The 21,609-nt window shown below is 45.9% G+C and overlaps 1 protein-coding gene across 1 annotated transcript in view; it reads right to left on the minus strand.

Moving 5' to 3' along the window:
* Window positions 1–21,609, minus strand: part of Fstl4 (follistatin like 4) — a 313,915-nt gene that overhangs the window by 141,875 nt on the left and 150,431 nt on the right. The window contains exon 4 of the mRNA XM_069994009.1: window positions 1,948–2,193. Within this exon, the coding sequence (XP_069850110.1) occupies window positions 1,948–2,193 (246 nt within the window). The remainder of the gene's footprint in view (window positions 1–1,947; window positions 2,194–21,609) is intronic.

Here is a 21,609-nt window from a genome sequence, read left to right on the forward strand (position 1 = left end):
GCCCTTGTTCCCGTGTCCTGGGACCCTTTCACAGATTGGGCTTTGTTCTGTTCTAGACCTCAGGCCACATTAGCCAAGAATAAACAATGATGGCAAATTATCATTAACACTGAACACTTGCCATGGGCCAGGTGCTATGCTGTGTGGTCTCGGACTATTTCCTTCATTTCTTTCCATAACCAGAGGAGGTAGAGACACAGAGAAAGATGGCAGGCCCATTTTATAGGCAAAGGCAAGGCCCAGGGAAGTGAGTGAGTGGCTAGGAAGTGTCCACAGCTTGGATGCAACCCAGTGTTTTAGAGAGACCCATAGGCACTTGGTCCCTTCTGTGGGGGGGGGTGGTCTTGAGGAGGGCAGATTCACAGAGTCTAGCCCCATCTGTGGGTAAATTCCATCAGCAAGGAAGCAGAGCTGTACCCTAATCGGCTTGAGGCCCGGCCCCCACCCTCTGGCACCCTGGTCACCCCATCATCCCTCGCTGCGGCAGGGTTTGTGAAGGTGGTTCTTTTTGCTCATGTGAAATGAGAAATGCGGTTTGAATAACCGATGGCCAGGGAATTGATGGCCACACTCTTGATGCAGAAATAAAAACCTTTCAGAGAGAGGCAATCTGGGGGGGGGAGTAGTAGAGGGGGGAGCGCAGGGAGAGGGAATATTGGAAACTAGAGAATGGAACATCAGTCTATAAAATTCAACACGGCCAATAAAGCTGGAGCAACTGGTCAAGTGTTTTAGTGCGCACGGTTGCTGGGGAATTGGCAGGCAGAGCATCTGGGCAGCGCTTGCAGACTGGGGAACATTTGTCCTCGGCTCATTGTGGCCTCATTTGCATAATGCGTCTCATGATTCTGAAGCACCCCGGCATTAGCATCATGAGCACAGCCATGAAAGTGTCCGGGACAATTCCCGTCACAGGCTAAATGTGCCTTTGCAAAGCCAGTGCTTCTAAGGCCACAGAGGAGGGGAGGGAGAGAGGGAGGGAGACAGGGAGGGAGGGAGGGAGGGAGGGAGGGAGGGAGGGAGGGAGGGAAGAGCCTGGCACACTATAGGGGTGCAGGTGATCCTGCGTAGAGGCAGTGGAGACTAACGAAACCTCCGCTGAGACTACTTGGCACACCTGTGTGTCTTGTGTCACATACACACTCAGAGCCCCTCACAGCTCAAGCTCTGTGGACAGGCCGCTCTTTGAAGCCTTCTCCTTCCTTTCCTGGTCCAACTCAAGCAGGTTTATGACCTGATACAGCCCCAGGGCAGCTCTCCCATCTCCAGAGACCCCCCCCGTTGCAGCCTGGGCGGGTGAGGCTGCGCCCATCTGCCCACATTCTGCTTCCACCTTCTCCGCCATTCGCGTCCTGATAATACATTCGGGCATGGCTACTTTGGGATGAAGAATATTTCTATGGGTTCCGGTGGCTTGCACTATTAATTGGGGCCGTGCCAACGTGGGACCAGGCGTTCTACCTTACATTGGTGCGCAGCTGTGGCTTATTACCGAGCACTTTCCTAGCACCCCGCACTGAGGTTAGGTGTTAAGATGATATGAGTGAACAGAATGGAGTCCTGGTCTGCTAGCCGTGCCTGGTCATGCTCAGGGCCGTTCTGAGTGGGCAAGGGTGTGGAAGTCTTTCCCATCCTCAACCTCTCTTGAGTCCCGCCACGCTGGAGACCACCATGCTGGTGTCTGCCCAGTATGGCTTCCTGCTCCACGCTGGGTGGACATGGTCTCTAGGTCGGGTCATGCATAGCGCCTTGTTATCTGCTCTCTAGGAGGGCTGCTCCAAGAGCGTGAGACACAGTTTACAGACGTGAGATGCAGACAGAAATGCCATTGTCGCGGACACCCAGCACCCAGCTCATCGGCTGGAAGGATACTAGAACATTCATCACAAGACACCCCCCCCCCCAAAGAAAAAAAAACCCCGACAGCTCAAGGAGCCATCTCCCTACCTCTGAGGAAGCAGTCCTTGCTGTGGACGGTGACCAGCCTCTTGCCCAGCAGGCAGGCGGCGCGGTGGAGCTCACAGTGGTTCTCGTACAGTCTCCCGTCTGAGCCACACACCGGCATGTAGCGGGGCCTGCACACCTCCTGGCAGCGGCACTCGGGCTGCCCCGTCTTCGGGCTGAGCACGCACCGACTCCCACGGCTGCAGAGTGTCTTCCCGCAGGAGCCTGGCAGCTGGTGGGTGGAAAGCCCTGGAGACACACAGAAAACAGGGGGGGTCAGCTGGCTTTTTCAGCTCCTGAGCCAGGAGATCTGTGAGCCCAAGGCCACCTGGGCTGGAGTGTGGGGGTTCAGAGTGTTTGACAGAGTTCCCAGCCTCTTCCAGAGGCACTCTTGGTACCGAGGAGGACATCTGGCTGTCCACAGCTCAGGGCCTTAATGGCTCAGACACCCTGAACATCCCTGACCACAGTACCTGCCCATCCTGGGATCCATAGGCAGGATACAAAAGAAAAAGCCAATTATTTCTTAGCTTATTCTACCTTCTTCTAGTTGATCAATAAAAAAAAAATCTAGCCATCCAGTACTCCTTATGTGGTGCCTTGTGGCAGAGGTCAGAGCATGTTACCATTGCCAACCCCCCCCCCCCCCCCCCCGCCCCGAGACATTGTCTGGATGAGAAACGTATTGAAGTGGATGGCTCTTTGTCAGAGTCGCTCATTATCAACCCTCCCCTCCCTTCCTCATGAAAGACCCCCTCCCCAACCAACCAGGCCCTGAGCCTCTTTGTAGGGGAACAGAGTTTTGTATCTAACCAAGCTATTTCTGGCTTCTGTAACATGCTTTGCTAAGAAAATTATATTACCCCACACTCCCCCTTTGATAACTAACCTCACCAGTTAATCAACAAGCCCACACCCTACTAACTAATCCCACCCCGCAGTCAGCCCCCTGGTGTGAGCGAAGGACAGGCGCTGACAAAGGTCACTTCCTCATACCAAGGGCGGGAGACACACAACTCGGGGCATGTACACCGAGGGACCCCCTCGAACAGTGATTGGCCAAAACACATGATTTGTTTTAAAAGGATTGGCTGCCTGCGTGCAGACCAGGTTGTAATACTTTAAATTTACTGGCTGAAAAAGCGCGGGCACTCCTGTAACGGACAGAGGGGTCCCATAAAAGGACCATCCCCGGGACTGCTCGGGGTTCCCAGCCACTGACCCGAACCTTGCGGATCTCGAGGTCACGTGCACCTGGGAACCTGGGCATGCCCAAATAAAACCCTCTTGCCTTTTGCATCTGGTGTCGTCTGACTGGTGCTTGGGGCAGGGAGGTCCTGATATGGGGGACACCCGAAGTCGGGGGTCTTTCACTCATTCTTGCTTTTCCTTTGGCTTGGAATGACTTTGGGCCAGGAGGAGTCCCGAAGCTGAACAAGCCATGACTCTGTCTTGTTCTGACTTGGGGATTCAGTAAGGTGATGGATGCCAAACATGCAAGATGTAACTCTCATTAGGGACAGAATGGGACAAGGGCCATGAGATTAGGCCGGGCAAAGAGCTCTGGGAACCCAGGACAGGGAGCTACCTTTTGGAGTCATGAATGAAATGAAAAGGGTAAAGGAGGGAAGGGTCCATTTTGCTGTAGGCAGAGAGTGGAAGGGCTCTCTCTCTGAGACGAATCTGCAGGTCTCAAGGAGATGGGAGGGGAGGGAGGGAGAGCTTGGTGCAGAACAGGGCTAGGAAGCAGGGTGTGGTCTGAGGGGACTGGGGGATGATGCTGTGGGTGTGGAAAGCCCCTCCAGAGTCTCAAGTTCAGTTTAGGTGGGGAAAGCCTGGGTAGGTTGACCTAGTTGGCCATGTCACTTGAGAGAGGCGGAACCACCAGTAGCCTTCCCCTCCCTGTTTCCTCTATCTTTTCCAGTACACTGCTGAGGCTGTGGACAAGAAGGCTGAGATGTGGAGAGAGGCAGCTGCCACACTGTTTGGGGGTGTTGCCCTGTACATGACCCCTCCCCCAAGACTCTTGGGACAGAGCCCAGAGCTGACACCCCAGCGGAGAGAGGGGCTGGCTGGAAGGCATCTGTACCCAATACCACACTCCATGGTGGGAGCCCAGGGAAGCCCAGGATCGCCAAGCACCATGAATGAAAACAGAGGGAAAGTTGAGAATTACAGAAGAGTTCTATCAACATACAGATGATTAAAACATGAATGTAAACCTCAGGGCCACCGAAGTCTTTGCTTGAAGTGTAAATCAATCACCTTCCACATATTCAGCAAGACAGAAAAGACCCTAGGGCCAAGTCCCACCCCCCCTCCCCCGCCCCCGCCCATCCTTTAGGCCCAGCTCCTGTTGCTTGTGATGAAAACATCTAAAGTAGAGATGGGAGGGAGGGGGTTTTGGGCGTGGGGGGAAAAATAAGCCTCCTTGTCTTGTGTTTTTGTTAAGTCTGTTTTTCATCATTATAGATTTGAAAGGGGGAAAAAAATATCAGTTATCGGCAGATTAACTGCTTGCTCCAATAACTCATTTAAATTCCCCAGGCTTTGGCAAGCTAGGAAATATTGACTTTTTCTTGAATCATAATAAACTCAGAAGGTCGGCACGGCTCTGTGTAGTGTAAGGGTGCAGATCCCGAGTAGGCTTCTCGAGTCGCCTTCATCCACTCTGCTAACTGTCTGGGTGTCAGCGTGGAGGCTCCCTGAGGAGGCTGCCCAGGGATAGGTAGGGAAGGGAAGGGAGAGGAAGGCACCGTCCGGGCCTGGGAGGCTTTAGGTTGGAGGACCCACTGGGCAGCTTCTGCTGCTTGATTTTACTTCAGAGCGCCTTTGATTAGCATGGTTCTCCTTGGAAAATGGGTTATTCTAGAAAGATCTGGTGGCTATGAGAAGAAACTAACGTGGCTCTAAAAAGACCAGCCTTTGTTTCTTTCCCACCACAAGGTGAGGACACAAAGTGTTGCCACTGGGTCATTTTATCAACTTCCTTGTCCGAGGAGGATGGGAATCCTCTAATGGGCTCACCACAACAGCCTATGTCTTTGGGCCTCTGGCCTTTCAGCCTCTGCCACGCAGTTTTTGCTTCAGCTATGTTGATCCCTCCCTATCTACCCCATCGGCTTTCTCCCTCTGGCAATCCAGCTTCAACTTGACCCAGGGGTGGATTTCCTCTTTGAGGGTATCTGCCCCGAACTCTGGTCTCAGCGAGGCCCCATAGATGCTAAGCCTGGGGTCTCATGTGGTTCTAAGGCACTCAGGTTTTAAGCACCACCATGGTTTTAAGAGCTGACCTTGATGACGACTTAGTGCTGCTATTTAGGGCCAGTTCGGGACTGGCCTGGGGAGAGGCGTGGGGGCCGCATGGAATTACCAGCTAGCCAGGCAGGCACAGTATAGGCAGCTGAGTCCCCCTACTAGTAACTCCTTTGTGTCCAGATTGTAAGGGAACACCTTTGAGGACCAGTGGTGCGCAGGCTACAGCCAATGCCCACGTCGATTAGCTTGCAGGTGATATTCCCCTCTCCCTGCCCATGGCATGCCTGTCGGTCAAGGCTAAGAAAACATTTGTGCCCACCTGTGGCCACTGAAGACTTCGAGAACATTCAGGTCGCCTCTGTCGTGGAAACTGGCCGCTGGCAAATGTTTAATTCCTAATTATTTGCAATTAAGACAAAAGTAGCTTTACAGCCCTGGGTATTCTTGCCCTTTGCACAGGCTATTGACAGTGAGGGCCCTGTGGAGAGTTAAGAGGACCAGGCCGGGGCAGGCATGAGAGGAGTGTTGGTCTGCTGCCGGCCCCGGAGTTGCTGACCACGAGGCGGTTTCCTCATTAAACCAGCCCCTCGTTGCCACTTCCTTCTTGTCATTAAGGCAGAATGAATTCCCCACTCCTATCAGGATGACGATAAAACGGTAATGGGAAAAGTAACCATGTGAGACCACCAGGCAACTGCCTACAGTATTTATGAAGACAACCGTGATGCATGAAAAAGATAGAACGTGCTTAATTTATAGTCATAAAGGAAGTCGTTTACCCAGGTTAAAAACTGATCATCTTGCCAAATAAGCTGCTTTTCAACACTAATTAAATTTACGGAACATGGGTAGGAGTGGGAATTGTTCCATTAAAGGGATGGCGGCGGGCGCAACAAGTCCATTTGTGCCAGTTGGTATGAAAGGCTCGGGCTGTGATTCAAACTAGGAGTGGGGGGGATGTAGGCACGTCACCGGCTTTGGCAGCCATGGGCTCTGGCCGTTTGGGCCCGGGTGTGGTGTACCTATGTGAAAGGCAAAGCTTGGGCCCCAGCAGAGGGTGTTCGAGGAGGATGAATCCTGACAAAGGACCTAGAGACAGAACCTGGCGTCTCCATTCACTAGCAGCAGGAAGTCTGCGGCCTGCTTTCTCATCACCCTTCACACTCCGATAGGAAGTGGAGCTATTTGACTTCCACATTGGCTCAGTTCCTTGGAATAAGGTCAATCTATGAGTGCTTCTCTCTCAAGAGATCATGCCCCAAATGACCTGAGGATGCCTATAGTGGGAATGTTTTCCCCCTCTATTGCGCCCCCCCCCGGCCCCAAGACTCAGGTGGAAACTCTATCATCATTGTAATAGTACTCAGGTGGAAACTCTATCATCATTGTAATAGTACTAAGAGGCAGCGTTTCTAAGAGGTGGCTAGGTGATGAGTGGATGAATGTTGTGATCACAGGACAATGTAGTTACCAAGTGAATTAGGGGACCCTGGTGGATAGGAGAGGTGGGTTGACTGCTTCTCCTGCCCACTGGCTTTGCTGCCACGCTAAATAAACATGAGCTAAATAAACACACTTGGGTTGTTCATAGCTTGGTCTATGGAACAATGGGATAGCAGCAGAAAGCGGATCAAGATGAGGGGAAATCCATTAAGCTTTTCTGCTTTGGGGAGCTGGCACGTTTTGCCCAGGGCCACTTTTCTGTGTCTAGATTGTACCTCCAGTTGGCGGCGGGGGGGTGGGGGGGTGACGATGACCCCACTTTTCCCCTGTCCAGGCTCCGGGAGCTGCTGCTGGAGGGACAGCCCAGGTCTTCTCCCGAAGGCTGCCAGCACCCGCACAAAGGACCTGGAGGTGGAACCCCACAACCAGGCGGAGTGCTCCCCGGGTGCTGACCAGGGGCAGCTGCCACGCCCTCCCGATGTCCTGGGTGCTGCCTCAGTGTCATCCATGGTGGAGCAGGTAAGGAGGAGCTGGGGCTAGAGGCCTGGGTGCCAACTGCCGAGGAGTGCCAGGGTGACCTCTTTACACACCCTGAGTGCTCAACTCTCCAGAGAAACACCCAGGCCAACCTATCCATCTGCCCGGGCCAGGGCTCCACGGATCTTGGTGAACAGGTGCCAAGCCTTCTTTTCCCTCTTAGTGAAAGAGGAAGCTCATGCTGGCCCGCCCCACAGAAGGTGCTCAGGAGTGAATGGGATCAGTCATGGAAAGGGCTTGGCGTGCAGCGACTTCCCAATCTCGCCCTTCTGAATGAGTGTGGCACCGAATACTAGGGAACTGAGGCCCGTGTGATGTGGCCACTGTCTTCAGAAGACCAGCCTTAACGGAGAGTAGACATAATTGTTTTATCTTTTTTTTTTTTTTTTTTTTTTTTGCCAGTCCTGGGGCTTAAACTCAGAGCCTGGGCACTGTCTCTGAGCTTCTTTTGCTCGAGGCTAGCACTCTACCACTTGAGCCACAGCACCAATTCCGGCTTTTTCTGTGTATGTGGTACTGAGGAATCGAACCCAGAGCTTCATGCACACTAGGCAGGCACTCTACCACTGAGCCACCTTCCCACCCAGAGGTGGACATATTTGGATTGAAAGTACTGATTGGTGGCTGGAGACAGACTGAAAATATCAAGACCTCCCACTTGCCTGAGGAAATGGGCCACCCCAGTGGTTTTTCCTACCCTGGAGATCCATCCACTGCCCAGCTTGCCAAGGTGGGGTAGTGAGATCACCAGCATGCAGGACAAAGTGACTGGCACCGACCAATCTCAGCACAGCACACGCTCTGCCGGTTCTAATTGGCACCTAAGGGCCTTGTCCGGCAGTTGCCAGGATTCTGGCCTTGCCAGGGGGAACCTAGGGCTCTGCTTCCAAGGTGTTCTCTTCCAGCCTTGATATCGCATGCGTGTGTCAGGGTCCCTTCCCACAGTCAGTCCAAATGTTTTCCTCCCTTTTGAGCCCTTCGTGTGGTTTCTACCAGTCACCTCTTTCTCTGTGGTGTTAGAGGACAGGGAAGTCCTCCCCCCCACCCCCTTCCCCGGCCACCCTGCCAACCCAGGCCTCATCAGTCTATTTCATTCCAGCAAAGGAGCTCCCAGGACCTAACCTGGGCTCCTTCCTGCCACACTGAGCACCCTCTTCATAAAGTAATATGGCGGGGGTGGGGGGTGGGGGGTGGGGAGAGAGGAGATGTCCTTGCTCTTTGGCTTCTCAGCCAGAAGAACAGATCTTAGTGGTAGGGTCTTGGTAGCCATTGAACTCTACACCTACTTAGAGCTCCAGGGCTTGTCACCAGGCCTCTGTGATCTTAGGGCCAAGAACAGGCTGGACTTCTTGCCTGGCACAGGGCCTGGCACAGAGCACAAGGTCAAGTGAGGGAAAGAATCTGATAAAGGCTGTTTAGAGAGATCCGAGGAATCAGGAGCAAACTTTTGCGGGTGGAACTTATGGCTTCCCACCTGGTAGAGTGGCATTCTATCACTTGAGCCATATATTTTGATTGGGTCTTGTGGATTTTTTTTTTTTCCCCACCAGGGCTGGTCTCTGATCTTGTTTCTCCTACCTCTACCACCTAGCCTGGCCCAGAAATGCCTGATTTTGAAGGAACAGACATAGATGCAGTAGCAGATTGAGAGCCGATTGCAAAAAGCACCGGCGAGGGAGGGTGGCGGCTTAGAGACTAGAAATCTGCTGGGCGAGTCTCTGTCACATATCAGCCTTAGCATCCTTGCCAGTGACACTAGAAATCTGTACAGAAATCCCTTGGGGTTAAAAAAAAAAAATCTCCTGTGAATGTTGGATGTATAACAGAGCCAGTGTTTGAACTTGGATGTCTTTTGGCTATAATAACACTACCCCAAATCTTTTTCTTTCTCCATCTATTTGCCCTATCACGTTATCTCAACTGGCTTTTGAAGGGTTGGGAAGAAAAGCTGCATAAAAATGCAGAGTATGATAGGCGTTTTGCCCTTGGGAGTGTTTCTTTTACAAAATGGCTTTGTTTTGGAGCGCTTCCTCTAAATATATTCCTCTCCCCAAGTTCCTTTCTTTTGCCCAAAGCCTCTCTGGCTTCCATCTGTCTTATGTGCTGTCACCAGGCCCTCTCATTTTCCCTCCAGGTACCACGCTCCCTTGTCACTCTCTCTGGCTCCTTGGGGCTCCCTCCGTCTCGGAGCTGAGGAGACCAGATGTTGCCGCATCCCCGTGGGTCATCACTGTCTCGATGATGCTCTCGTACGCGGGCTATCTTTCCAGCAACCCCACCGATGCATGATGGAAGGTCATGACACGTCAGGCTGCCTCCGATGATTCCTGGCGTTACTGTGGAGTCACTCGGCAGGAGCCTCTGTGATGTCACCTGTCACTCTATCCCTGGAGATGCAGGAGCCCAGAAGGGAATGCTACACTCTTCCAGGGCCCTGTAGCTGCTCAGGTCCAATACCTTGCCTTGCTTATTAGAGCACTTGTCGTACATGTGTCAGATCGCAATGTAGTTCTCCTGGATTGTACTTTTAGAGAAATAATTAGGAGTTCCACTGAAATATCTAATATGAGTACATATACATACAAATGATTATTTTCTAATCAATACGGTGTCGATCTCTCCTTTCCAAGATCTTTCCTTTTCTCCCAGTGGGAGCCTTAAAAATATGTTCGAGCTAAGAGCAAGATGAAGCACAGTAATAATATCGAATAGATAATTTCATTTCTTCTGTCCTCAGATCCAGTCCTCTGGCTCAGGGCGCAGGTGGGCCGAGGTTCCTGCAGGGAGGTTGGCTTGCTCGGCTTAATGCGTAAGCTGAGGCTGCTCTTCCCCTGGGAACAGAGGAGCCTGTGGAGACCAGGGAAGAAGAGGCTTCCTCCATGGAGGCCCCGTAACAACCTGCCCACTTCTGCAGGGGGCTTCAGCATCAACCATCACCCGCCAGCCCTTGTTTTGAGATCACTGCTACCTTACAAGCCAATGATCAAGGAACAACAGCAAAAACAAAAAACATAACCACATTTATCATGAAGTCTTGCCTTCAGAAAGAGGAAGGAGACTCAAGAGCTGCTGGAGAAGGTGGATGACAATAAGATGTCAAAACGCCAAGAGAATCTAATTCAGCTCTCAATGGTGGATTTTTTTTTTTTTTGAGTAAAAACAGAAATATAACAAATGGTCATTACTGAAACCCAAATTAGTGGCTCCCAAGTTCAAGTAGAAGTTCTATCTCAAAATCCAGAGCAAAAGTAGAAAAGAAGAGTCTTAAATTACAGTAGTCTTACACATGGAATTGGAACCCCTTTTTACAACTACTCAAAGATAATTTAAAAAAAGACAGCAATCTTTCCAAGTAAAGACTTTAAAAAGGAGCAGAAGAAAACTCCTTAACTATGTTCTTAACTATGTCATCTAAACTGGCCAATCACTAAGGACTTTCAAATTCAAATCAGGAGCCAGATAGGGACCTTGGTTACATCTTCATTATTCTGTAGGAAATATACTAAGCCAAGAAGACAAAACGGTCATTAACTCTTGGAAAAGAAAGACAACTAACAGTTCCCTCTTTCTGCTGATTATGTATCTGTATATGTACATAAGCAAGAGACGCTAAGTGAAAAAATTAAATCATGAGAATTATGATGAAGTAGTTGGACAAGTGATAAATGTGTCAACATTAATCATTCTTCTCTACACTTGCAATAAATGATTAGAAATGAAAAAAGGGGGGAGAACAGTCCACTCACAATAACTGTACAAACCATAAAATATTTATGAATAAATTTGACAAGTAAGCCGTGAACCTATATGAAAGAGACTATAAAATCTTATTGAAGGTCATAAAATAAGATCTGAACAAATGCAAAGACATTTCCTATTCTCTAGTGGAAAAGACATCACCATAAATTTATAAATTTAATGTAATCCTTCTGGAATTGTTTAGAGTGATCTTAACAAGTTCATTTGAAAGAACCAGTGTGCTCAGATAACCAAGAAAAACAAGCTAAAAAGAAAGATGTTCCTTACCAGTATTGAAACACCAAACCAAAAAGTTGCCATGATAAAGATCAATATGATAGTGAATAGAAACAGCCAAATCAGTGATAGAGATATGGCCATAACAACAGAAAACAAGGATCCAGAAATAAATCCCAAGGTATATGAGGATTCTATGCATGATCAGGGTGATGCATAGATACATTCCAATGGGAGAAAGATTATTACTTGTTAAATGAGGTTGAAGTGGCTGATCATTAGCTAGCAATAAAATAAACCTGGGACCCTATTTTCACACTATATCAAATTCAAAGAACTATATTTATTATTAAATAATGAGATAAAAAATAACATATTTAGCTGGGTGCCAGTGGCTCATGCCTGTAATCCTAACTACTCAGGAGGCTGAGATCTGAGGATCGCGGTTCAAAGCCAGCCTGGGCAGGAAAGTCCATGAGACTCTTATCTCCAATAAACCACCAGAAAACTGGAAGTAGTGCTGTTGCTCAAGTGGTAGAGCCACTGGAGCTGAAGAGCTGAGGGACAGCGCCCAGGCCCTGAGTTCAAGCCCCATGACCGACAAAAAAAGAATAACAACATTCTTGTGGGTGCGTAACATAACACAATGAACAATTATATAGTCACTCATCCATTTATAACAAAAGAATAATTACATGTGTTTTGCATTTTCCCACTTGTCTCTCTCTAATCCTGCTCCCTCATGTCCACTTAGAGATAAATATTATCCAGAATTTGTGTTTGTCTGCTTCTGCTTTTCCTTGCAGTCTTACCTTTGCATTTCTGTGCAACGTCATGGTGTTTGTTTTCCATGCTTCTGGCTGTGTATAAATGGACTGTATTCACGTACTCCGCTGGGATTCAGTTTCTTTGCTCTGATTCTATGTTGTGTTTTATTCACATCTTTGAAGACACAGGTACTTCATTCATTTCCACCTACAGCGCCCACTGGATGCATTCACCTATTAACTAGTCTTCATTACTACATCTGTTTTCTCATTTGTCTCCTTTCCTTATTTTGGCTGAAATATGATGTAGCTTTCCTCTTTTCCCTTCCTACACGTTTAAAACTTAAACGTATTTAGTTATGCTTGTCAAAAATCTTTATTTTATTCTAATTTGATTTACTTAACTTTGAGACAGGATCTCACCACATTATCCCAGGTTAGCCTCAAACTCATTATATTCCTGTTTCAGCCTTATGAGTGCTGGGATTACAGGTATGTACCATTATACCCAACTGTCTGTCTGTCTATCTATATGTATGCACTTAGTGCTAGGGTCAAACTTGGAGCTAGGGGAACACTCTTAGCACTGAACACATCCCCCAGCCCCTTTATTTTCATTTTAAACAGATATTTATGTTGTCTAGTTAACTTTGTGTTCACAGATTTGTTTCTATATCTTTCTTCTTCTTTTTTTTTAGGTCGCCAATTTCCTCATGTTACAAATTCTTGTTCTATTTAAATATTTCTTATTGCTTTCACCATAGGTGAACCTCTTAGCTTCAGTTTGTGTAATTTCCTTAGATTCATCTTCCAGATTCTGGATTCCTTCTTTAGCTTATCTGCTACACTCCTGCTCTACTGAGTTTTAAATTTTGAACTTTTGTGTCTTGAACTTCTATCCAATCTTATACAAAGATATAGTAATTGAAAATTTATATAATCTCTTAACTTTCAATTGTATTTTCTTCATTTTAAAAATAAGCATATTTATGGCTGCAATCCTAGCTACTCAGGAGAGGCTGAGATCTGACAATTACAGTTCAAAGCCATCCCAGGCAGGAAAGTCTGAGAGACTCTTAGCTCCAACTATTTGGCAAAAAGCCAGAAGTGGAGCTGTGACTCAAGTGGTAAACTGCTAGCCTTGAGCACAACAGTTCAGGAACAGCACCCGGGCCCTGAGTTCAAGCCCTAGGCAAGGCACATACAAAAATCTAAGCATATATATATATATATATATATATATATATATATATATATATAATTATTATTTTGAAAATTCCATACAGAGGGGTTACAATTACATGGGCAAGATAGTGAGTACATTTCTTATCAAGCATTGTTGCCTCCTCCTTTGTTTCCCCTTCCCATCCCTTCCCCTCTCCACCCCCATCCCCACCCCCACCCCCCACATCTGCCAAAGTTGCGAGGTTCGTTTTTCGACATAACGTCTTGTACATCGCATTGTTGAAATGGGTCCACCTATAACCCTATTTAAACAGTTTGTTTTTTCCCTTTCCCTCCACAAATTAAGCATATATTTTATATCCTGTGTAAGTTTGTTTTTTGTAGATTATACTCTTTTTTTATGCCTCTTCATGCTGTTTTGATTTTTATTTAAACTTGCATTTCCTGAAAGTTTCTCTGTATAATTTTTTTTTTGAGATGTGATTTGAAAATGAAGACTTCTTGTTTGTGCCAGGTACTCAAGGGCTCTTCCCATTCTTTGTTAAACTAAAAAAAATTATATTTGAGTTAAAAAAAACAACTACTCAGGTAGTTTGCATATGAGCTAAAATTCCTTGTGGAGACCAGCATATGGTTACAACTTATCAAGGGACTTCCTCTAATTGGTGTCATTATTTGAGACAAGTATATTTTCTCGCAGTTCCTTAGGAATATGTAGATTTCTTCCGTATTCACTCTTTTTTTTTTTTTTTTTTTTGGTCCAGTCGTGGGGCCTGAACTCTGGGCCTGGGCGCTTTCCCTCAGCTCTTCAGCTCAAGGCTAGCGCTCTACCACTTGAGCCACAGCGCCACTTCTGGCTTTTTTCTTTTTGCTTATGTGGTGCTGAGGAATCGAACCCAGGGCCTCATGCATGCAAGGCAAGCACTCTACCACTGAGCCACCTTCCCAGCCCCTCTTCCGTATTCACTCTTAATATAGAGATGAAACCCTGAAGAGTCCCGGGTAGATATGGGAGGGAAATTTCTAAATAAGTGTTTCAAGACTCCACCTTGAAGGAACCTTGGTCCCCTGTGTGACACAGAGGGTATCCGAAGCAAAAGTAATGTCCTCTAGTTTAGCAAAACCCTCAAGATGGAGTTCAGTTTCCCAGCTGCCTCACTTCTTCTCTGAGTTCCTGATTTCACTTTTTTTTTTTTTAGGGCTTGTCAGCGCATTAGTACATTAAAAAACTTGAAAAATATTTACCTGCCATATTGCCAGAGGCAAAAAAAAATCAGACTATGATTTAAAAAAAAAAATAGGGTCTATCTGTTAGCAAGTACCATGAGAGAAGTAGAGAACATTGCTATTTCCAACACAACCTGGAGAGAGATGTGTGCAGGTGCTGGTGTGCTGCCTGGGGGGGCGGGAGAAGGGGAGACCATCTATGGAAATTGCCTGGAGCCCACCTGCATGCTGAAAGCAAACCTCAACTTTCCTATCAAGTAACAATAAAGAAAAGTCTATGGTACACAGGGGTGAGAGAGGAGACGCAGACACATTTGTCACCGGTAGCCTATGCCACCATCCTACAGCTGTAAAATCCTGCACGAGGCAGGGGCTCTTGGCACGAACACTGTCTTCAACACACAGATGTGGCCGGTGACCAATATAGGAATGGTGACTGACCCACTTTGACCACGTCTAGTGAGAGAAATCAAAGGCTTAAGTAGAGTTTGAGGGGCCTTCAGAGTAGGCCATGCCATGCTCTATCTACGTAGCCCAGTAATGGCATCCCTGGCCTAAATGCTATCTGATTGCTAGTTCCATGCTGACCAGGACAGACCTCTTCTGGCTGGTATTGCTGTCTGAAGCAACAGCATTGGAAAGTGGGTCTTGAATGAGATCTCTCTGTGTTCAGGGCTAGCACTCTATCACTTGAGCTACAACACCACTTCTGGCTTTTTCTGAGTAGTTTTTATTGAAGAGTCTCATGGACTTTCCTGCCCAGATGGCTTCGAACCCTGATTCTCAGATCTCAGCCTCCTGAGTAGCTAGGATTATAGGTATGAGCCCCGCCGGTGCCTGGCGGCCTCACTTTTATCCACATATTTATATTTAAAGCCTAAAAAGTGTCCTTTTGTAACAAGCAGTGGCTCAAATCTTACAGAGGCAGAATTATACCTCAGAAATCACAATATGCTTCCAAGCAGGTCATACTAACTCAAACAAAATTGCCTTTGATTCATGGTAATATACTTACTATCACAACTCAAAACAGAACAGGATGACTTTTGCTTCTTTTTATTGTAAGGAGAGAAAAACCTAGTTGTGTTTATCTTTTAGAAATCATGGTGAAGCCGGGCACTGGTGGCTCACGCCTATAATACAATCCTAGCTACTCAGAAGGTTGAGATCTGAGGATTGTGGTTCAAAGCCAGCCCAGGCAGGAAAATCCATGGGACTCTTATCTCAAATTAACCACCAGAAAACTGGAAGTAGAGCCAAGTGGTAGAGTGCTAGTCTTGAGTGAAAAAGCTCAGGGACAGTACCCAGGCCCTGAGCTGAAGCCCCATGACTGACAAAAAATAAAATAATAATAAAAAGGAAGGTAGAAGTCATGAGCATGACCAAATGGGGGTCAAGGCCATCACAAGGAAGTAGGAGGAGGAACCGCCTGATTTCTGGTAGGTAGCTGCAATGTGTGGCAGCAAAGTAGGATTAGTGTCCACATAAAGAAGGTGGCTGAATGGGGCTAGAACCTGATGTGGGTCAGGAGATGATTCTGCATACCTGGGGAAGCTTTGGGCAATAAATACCTGCACTGTGGGTCATGGAGGCTAGTCTTCTCACTGAAAAGGGGAACTACACATATAATAAGCATGAATACTGTGGGTTCAACTGGCACTGGAGGTTGTGTTGGCCAGACGGTCACTGTGACAGCATACATGACACAGACAATTTAAAAGGAGGAGACATTTTATTTGTTTATAGTTTCAGTCCGTCATGAATGTGTGTGTAGGGGGTGGGGGTTGGCAGAGCAGTTCATTTCCTGGCAGACAGGAAGCTGAACAGAGTGGGAATAGGAAGAGGGCAGGAAAAGATACAGTCCAGAAGGACACAACCCCCAGTGACTTTCTTTCTCCAGCCAAGTGACACCTTCTATAGTTTCACCTACTCCCAGGAGTCTACTTACAGTTTAATAGTGTATTTATAGTAAATGGATTAAACCATTTAATTACATCAGAGCCCTTAGGGTCTGATTATCTCTGGCCACTCAGAAGTGTGTATCACCAACCTCCTAGGCCTTTCTCCGTCCAGTCAAGATGACAATCAAGATCAATCATCATAGAGGTATTGATGGAAGTTCATAGTTTTAGGATATACATGCACAAATAGGCATAAACACTTTAAAAAATTACTATTCTCTGAGAAGAGATAAGCAGTAGAAAACCTCAAGTGACCAGGAGCATATTTAACTCTCTAGTCTTAGTGTCTAAAACAATTTACCATGAAAGGAAATAGAGATTCTTCAAAGAAATGGCTTATTCCACGGAGGGGCAAGAAAAGAATAGCCTGGGACATCTTGCTCTGGGAAGTTGGCACTTGAAGAATAATGTTGTGCATCAAAGGACAAGAAAGGGAGTTTGAAGAAAGTCCTACTGGTCAAATCTGGGACATTTTGAGTATGAAAATAATGAGAGTAACAGAGAATGGCTTTCCCTGCTGGCTTTAGATAAAGTGAATAATTGAGGAAGAGAGAAAACTTTTTTTTTTCCCCACTAGAATTTCAATGAGCAAATGGAGATGAAATGATGGACTTAGAAAACTTTCACTTGGAAACTATGATAGTACTAATTAATTCAGGTAAAACGGACCAATGCATGCTACAACAGTAGCAGGTCAGAGGAAGAGGATGACAGAATTATTCATACAGCTTCCAAGTATACCGTCACAAAACATGTATTTAAGGGAAAATATGGCAACTTTGGAGTGGAACAAGCTATTAACCATACTCAGGTGACCAGAGTGTTAGCACTGCCAGTGATAGCCCAGGTTATCATTTTCTATCTGATGGCACACAGGGAGAAGAGTATATAATCACTTCTGTAACCTCAGTGAGCTCACAAGGAGACATCTGAGAAACTCCAATTCAGGAACAGTACTGAAATGCTGGCCTGTAATCTTAAAAAATGTGAAGGCCATGAGGGTCAAGGAAAGTCTCTGAAGTGTGCTGAGGCTAGGAGAGAACTAAAGGCCTCGGGTGTTTTGGTTTGAATCCTCTTTCTCTAAAAGATATATTAGGACAACTTGAATGGGACCGGGTACCAGTGATTCATCCTTCTGATCTATGCTTTCTGAGAAGCTGGGGTTACAGGCATTGCCATGTCTGGATGTTGAAATAGAGTTTTAAATGGACTTGAATAAAAGTTGACTGATTACAGGGAGGGAAAAGGCATCAATAAATTCAGTGACAGGTCAACAATGATTGCTTTTTTTTTTTTTTTTAAAGCCTAGAGAGTCAAAAGGATTAAGTAACAACAAAACCAAAAAACAGCTCATGAGAGGAGTGTGGGACAGTCTGAACAGGACTAACGGATGGTAACTGGATTTTCAGGAGAAGAAATGTTTTAAAAGGTATTTCCTAAAATTTTGTAAAACTGATGGAAGGAATCAACCCAATATCCAAGGCCAGTAAGCCCCAAGCAAGATAAATACGAAGGAAACTGCAAAGGCAGAATGCCATTTGACCACTGAGAACCAAAGGTAACAAGAAGCACAGTAAGGAGCAGGAGATCAAAAAAGAGCTATTATCTTCAAGACAACACCAATAATGATGTTCCATTTCTCACCAGAAACCATGAAAGACAAAGGGCAGCGAACTAAGCTTCTATCTCAAAAAGAAAGAAAAAGAAGAATTCCAAAATGGAGTCTATGAAAGAAAAAAGGCAGAAAAGAAGTCACCAAATTGAAAAACAATAAAGGAAATCAGCCAGCGTTAAAAAAAAAAAATGAACCCCATCTAGTAAGTCTGATCGAAGAAAAACAAAAAGTTAGAAATCACTGGTATCAAGAGTATCAAAAGCAGGTAACATACACATGAAAAATTCATAGATGATGTTATCAACTTTATGTCAATAAATTTGACAAATTAAAATGCAAAACCTTATATAAAATGCAACTTAGATAACTAGTTCAATATGATTATGGATTAGAAGATTCAATACATTGAAGACATCAATTCACCCTAATTATATTTAGAGATTTAATAATACAGATTTAATCATTGCAATCATGATAATCACCAAACTCTGAAAATAAAACCTGACATGCTAATTCTAAAATTTACATGAAAATGCTTGTGGAAATGTGAAAACAAACTTTGTCTAGAATACATAAAACAATCTTAAAAAATAATAAAATTCAGAGAACCAATGCCAACATAAATCAGGAGTTACTCTAAAGTGACAGGAAATAGGAATGGTACTTGAATAAGGACAGAGAGCAACAGGAGTGTTCAAAAGTAGATTTATTTGTATAGTTAATGAGGTTTTAAAAGCTAGGTTTGATACAACTGACAAACAATAAATCACATAAGGTGTATACTTTGAGATATATGTGTACACCTGTGAAAGTATAATCCAGGTAAAAAGCATCTTGCGCATAGTCTCATACCTCTTTGGTCCCTTCCTTCTGTTTCTCCCATTCAAAATTCATCTGTCTTTTGTCATTAGATAGCAGTTTAGGTTTTCCATAGTTTTATCTAAATAGCATAAAATAATAGAGACTTTCCCTGTCTGGGTTATTTTGCTCAGCACAATTATGAGATTCATTTATGTGGCTGGGTAAATAAATAGCATCATTAAAGTTTGCCATGTATTAGTTGGTTTTTCTTGGTGAGTAGTATTCTACTTTATAGATATACCACAGCTTATTCAATCAGCTGTTAATGATTATTTGAAATGTTTTTTTAATAGCTTACAAGTATAAATAAAGTTGCTATGAACACTCATGTACAAGAATATATACGGATTTATGCTTTAATTTCTCCTGGATACTTAGGAGTAGAATGGCTGATCATATCATAGATGTGTTTACTTTTGTAAAAACTATTTTTAGTACAACTTGGTGGGGGGAGTGTAGTCTCGGAGATGGGAGGGCAGGGATGGAAAGGGAAAAACAAAGGGAGGAGGCAACAATGCTTGATAAGAAATGTACTCATTACCTTGCTCATGTAATTGTAACCCCTCTGTACTGTATTTTCACAATAAAAAAACATTAATAAAAACACCCACTGTTTTTAGGATCTTTAGTTTCAGAATGTGGTCAGTCTGCTAGATTTGAGCCATTTTAGTAGGTATATAGTAACATGTCATTGTGTGTGTGTGTGTGTGTGTGTGTGTGTGTGTGTGTGTGTGTGCATGCATGCATGACCACTGGGCCTTGAATTCGGGGTGTATTGTTGGCATTTCCACTCAAGGCCTGTGATCTACCACTTGAGCCACAGCTCCATTTTCTTTTCTTTTTGTTTTGCTTACTAATTTGAGATCAGAGTCTCATGGACTTTTCTGCCTGGTCTGGCTTTGAACCTCAATCCTTGGATCTCAGCCTCCTGAGCAGCTAGAATTGTAGGTATGAGCCACCAGTGCCCTGTAGCCATTGTGGTTTTAACCTGTATTTCCCAATAAGTAAAGATCTCAAGCGTCTTTCTATAAGCTTATCTGCCACCACAGGTATTAACTCAAGAGAACTGACAGTTGATGTCAAAGGGATAGAACTAAAGTATTCACAAGTGTACTATGCTTATTTGGCTTGCTTCTAGTCCCTCAACCCCAAAGGAAACAAGCCTTATACATACTTACAGAAATCACTAAACAAGGATACAATCATACAACAAAATACTAGTCAGCAACACACAGGAACAAACACCATTTACCTGACTAGATGAATACAACTCTTGAAGTTGTGTGTTTGGCTGCTCTAGGATGACATACAGAAACCAGAACTGCACTTGCCTCTGTGCGGTGGGTAGACTGACGGGCAAAGGCCAGGAGGCCACACTCAAGGGTATTGGAAGAGGTCTAGGAAATGACTGGCAGTGATGGTGTAAACATTTGAAAATCACCAACAAAGGTCTGCACATTGTAGTGTTCATAAATACTTAAAAATAATACACATCCTGGTTTTGCTTTTTTTTTTTTTTGGTCGGTCGTGGGGCTTGAACTCTGGGCTTGGGTGTTGTCCCTGTGCTCTTCAGCTCAAGGCGAGTACTTTACCACTTGAGCCACAGTGCCACTTCCAGTTTTCTAGTGGTTTATTGGAGATAAGAATCTCATGGACTTTTCTACCTGGGCTGGCTTTGAACCGTGATCCTCAGATCTCAGCCTCTTGAGTAGCTAGGATGACAGGCATGAGCCACCAGTGCCCAGCTGGTTTTGCTTTAAATAAATGTATATATATATATATATATATATATATATATATATATATATATATATACATACATACATACATACATATATATATATATAAAATCAGAATCAGAAAGTGATGCAATACTTTTATTCCTCCCCAGATGCTGAGTGGCAACCCAGGGCTTCTACCTCCACAGGGGGCTGACAGGGGCTCTGGTCCAGTCTAGGTACAGAGCCTGGTGGTTGGGCCAGCAGCAGGAGCAAAATGACAGCAGGAGTCTGGTGTGGCTTAGAGTTGTTCCTGCTGCCACCAAGATGCTTCTAAAGCGTGTGTGCATGTGCATGTGAGTGTGTGTGTGTGTGTGTGTGATCAAGGTTGGTTGTCCCAGGGTTCTGGGATGGCAGCCAGGGCTGGCTCGGGGCATGTCACTGGTACAGTAATATAGAAGCCTGCACACGGGGGCCCTGAGCTGGAGGCTGCTTGCCCTGGGGTGGTTGTCTTCAAGTTCTTACTCATTCCCTTTGAACCTGTGCTATTAGAAGAGCCCATGGGGCTGTGAAGAATGTGCTTAGGTCTTCGAGCCCTGGCTTCTGCACAGTCCTGACTCCCACCGCCTTCTCCCCTGCCAAGTTGGGCTCTGCTGCTTTCTCTCCTCCCCCTCATGCTCTTGGTGCCTGGCCTGACTCACTCCCCACTTCTGTCCTCTGCCATGCTGGGGGTAGAGGGGGGCGCTCTGCTCTTTTCAGTGGCAGGAGCCTGAGTGCAGGGGAGCAGGGTAGAGGTTGGACCCCTATCTCAGGCTGGAAAAGGGCATGGCTGGCCCTGCCCAGGCTGAGGGCACTATGGTATATGGGATGAGAGTCTGGGCTCACTTACAAGTCAGGTTCCTAACATTTTGGTACTGGGCTTGCAGCTCTTGGGTGGTGACTGAGTGAAGTGAGATTGACTTCATCCTTGGCTTACCTAGACAGTCACGGACGCTATGCCCGCTCTGGTCACAGGCTAGACAGTTGCACACACAGAGGGCTCCCCGTCTGCCCTTTTGGTGGAATCCCTTGGTTGTATGAGATAGTTGTGGCTGTGACCCTCATAGAGGGAATTCTGG

The sequence above is a fragment of the Dipodomys merriami genome, unplaced genomic scaffold, assembly GCF_024711535.1.
Source record: "Dipodomys merriami isolate MVZ:Mamm:240054 unplaced genomic scaffold, mDipMer1.0.p SCAF_44, whole genome shotgun sequence".
In the NCBI taxonomy this organism is placed as follows: domain Eukaryota; kingdom Metazoa; phylum Chordata; class Mammalia; order Rodentia; family Heteromyidae; genus Dipodomys; species Dipodomys merriami.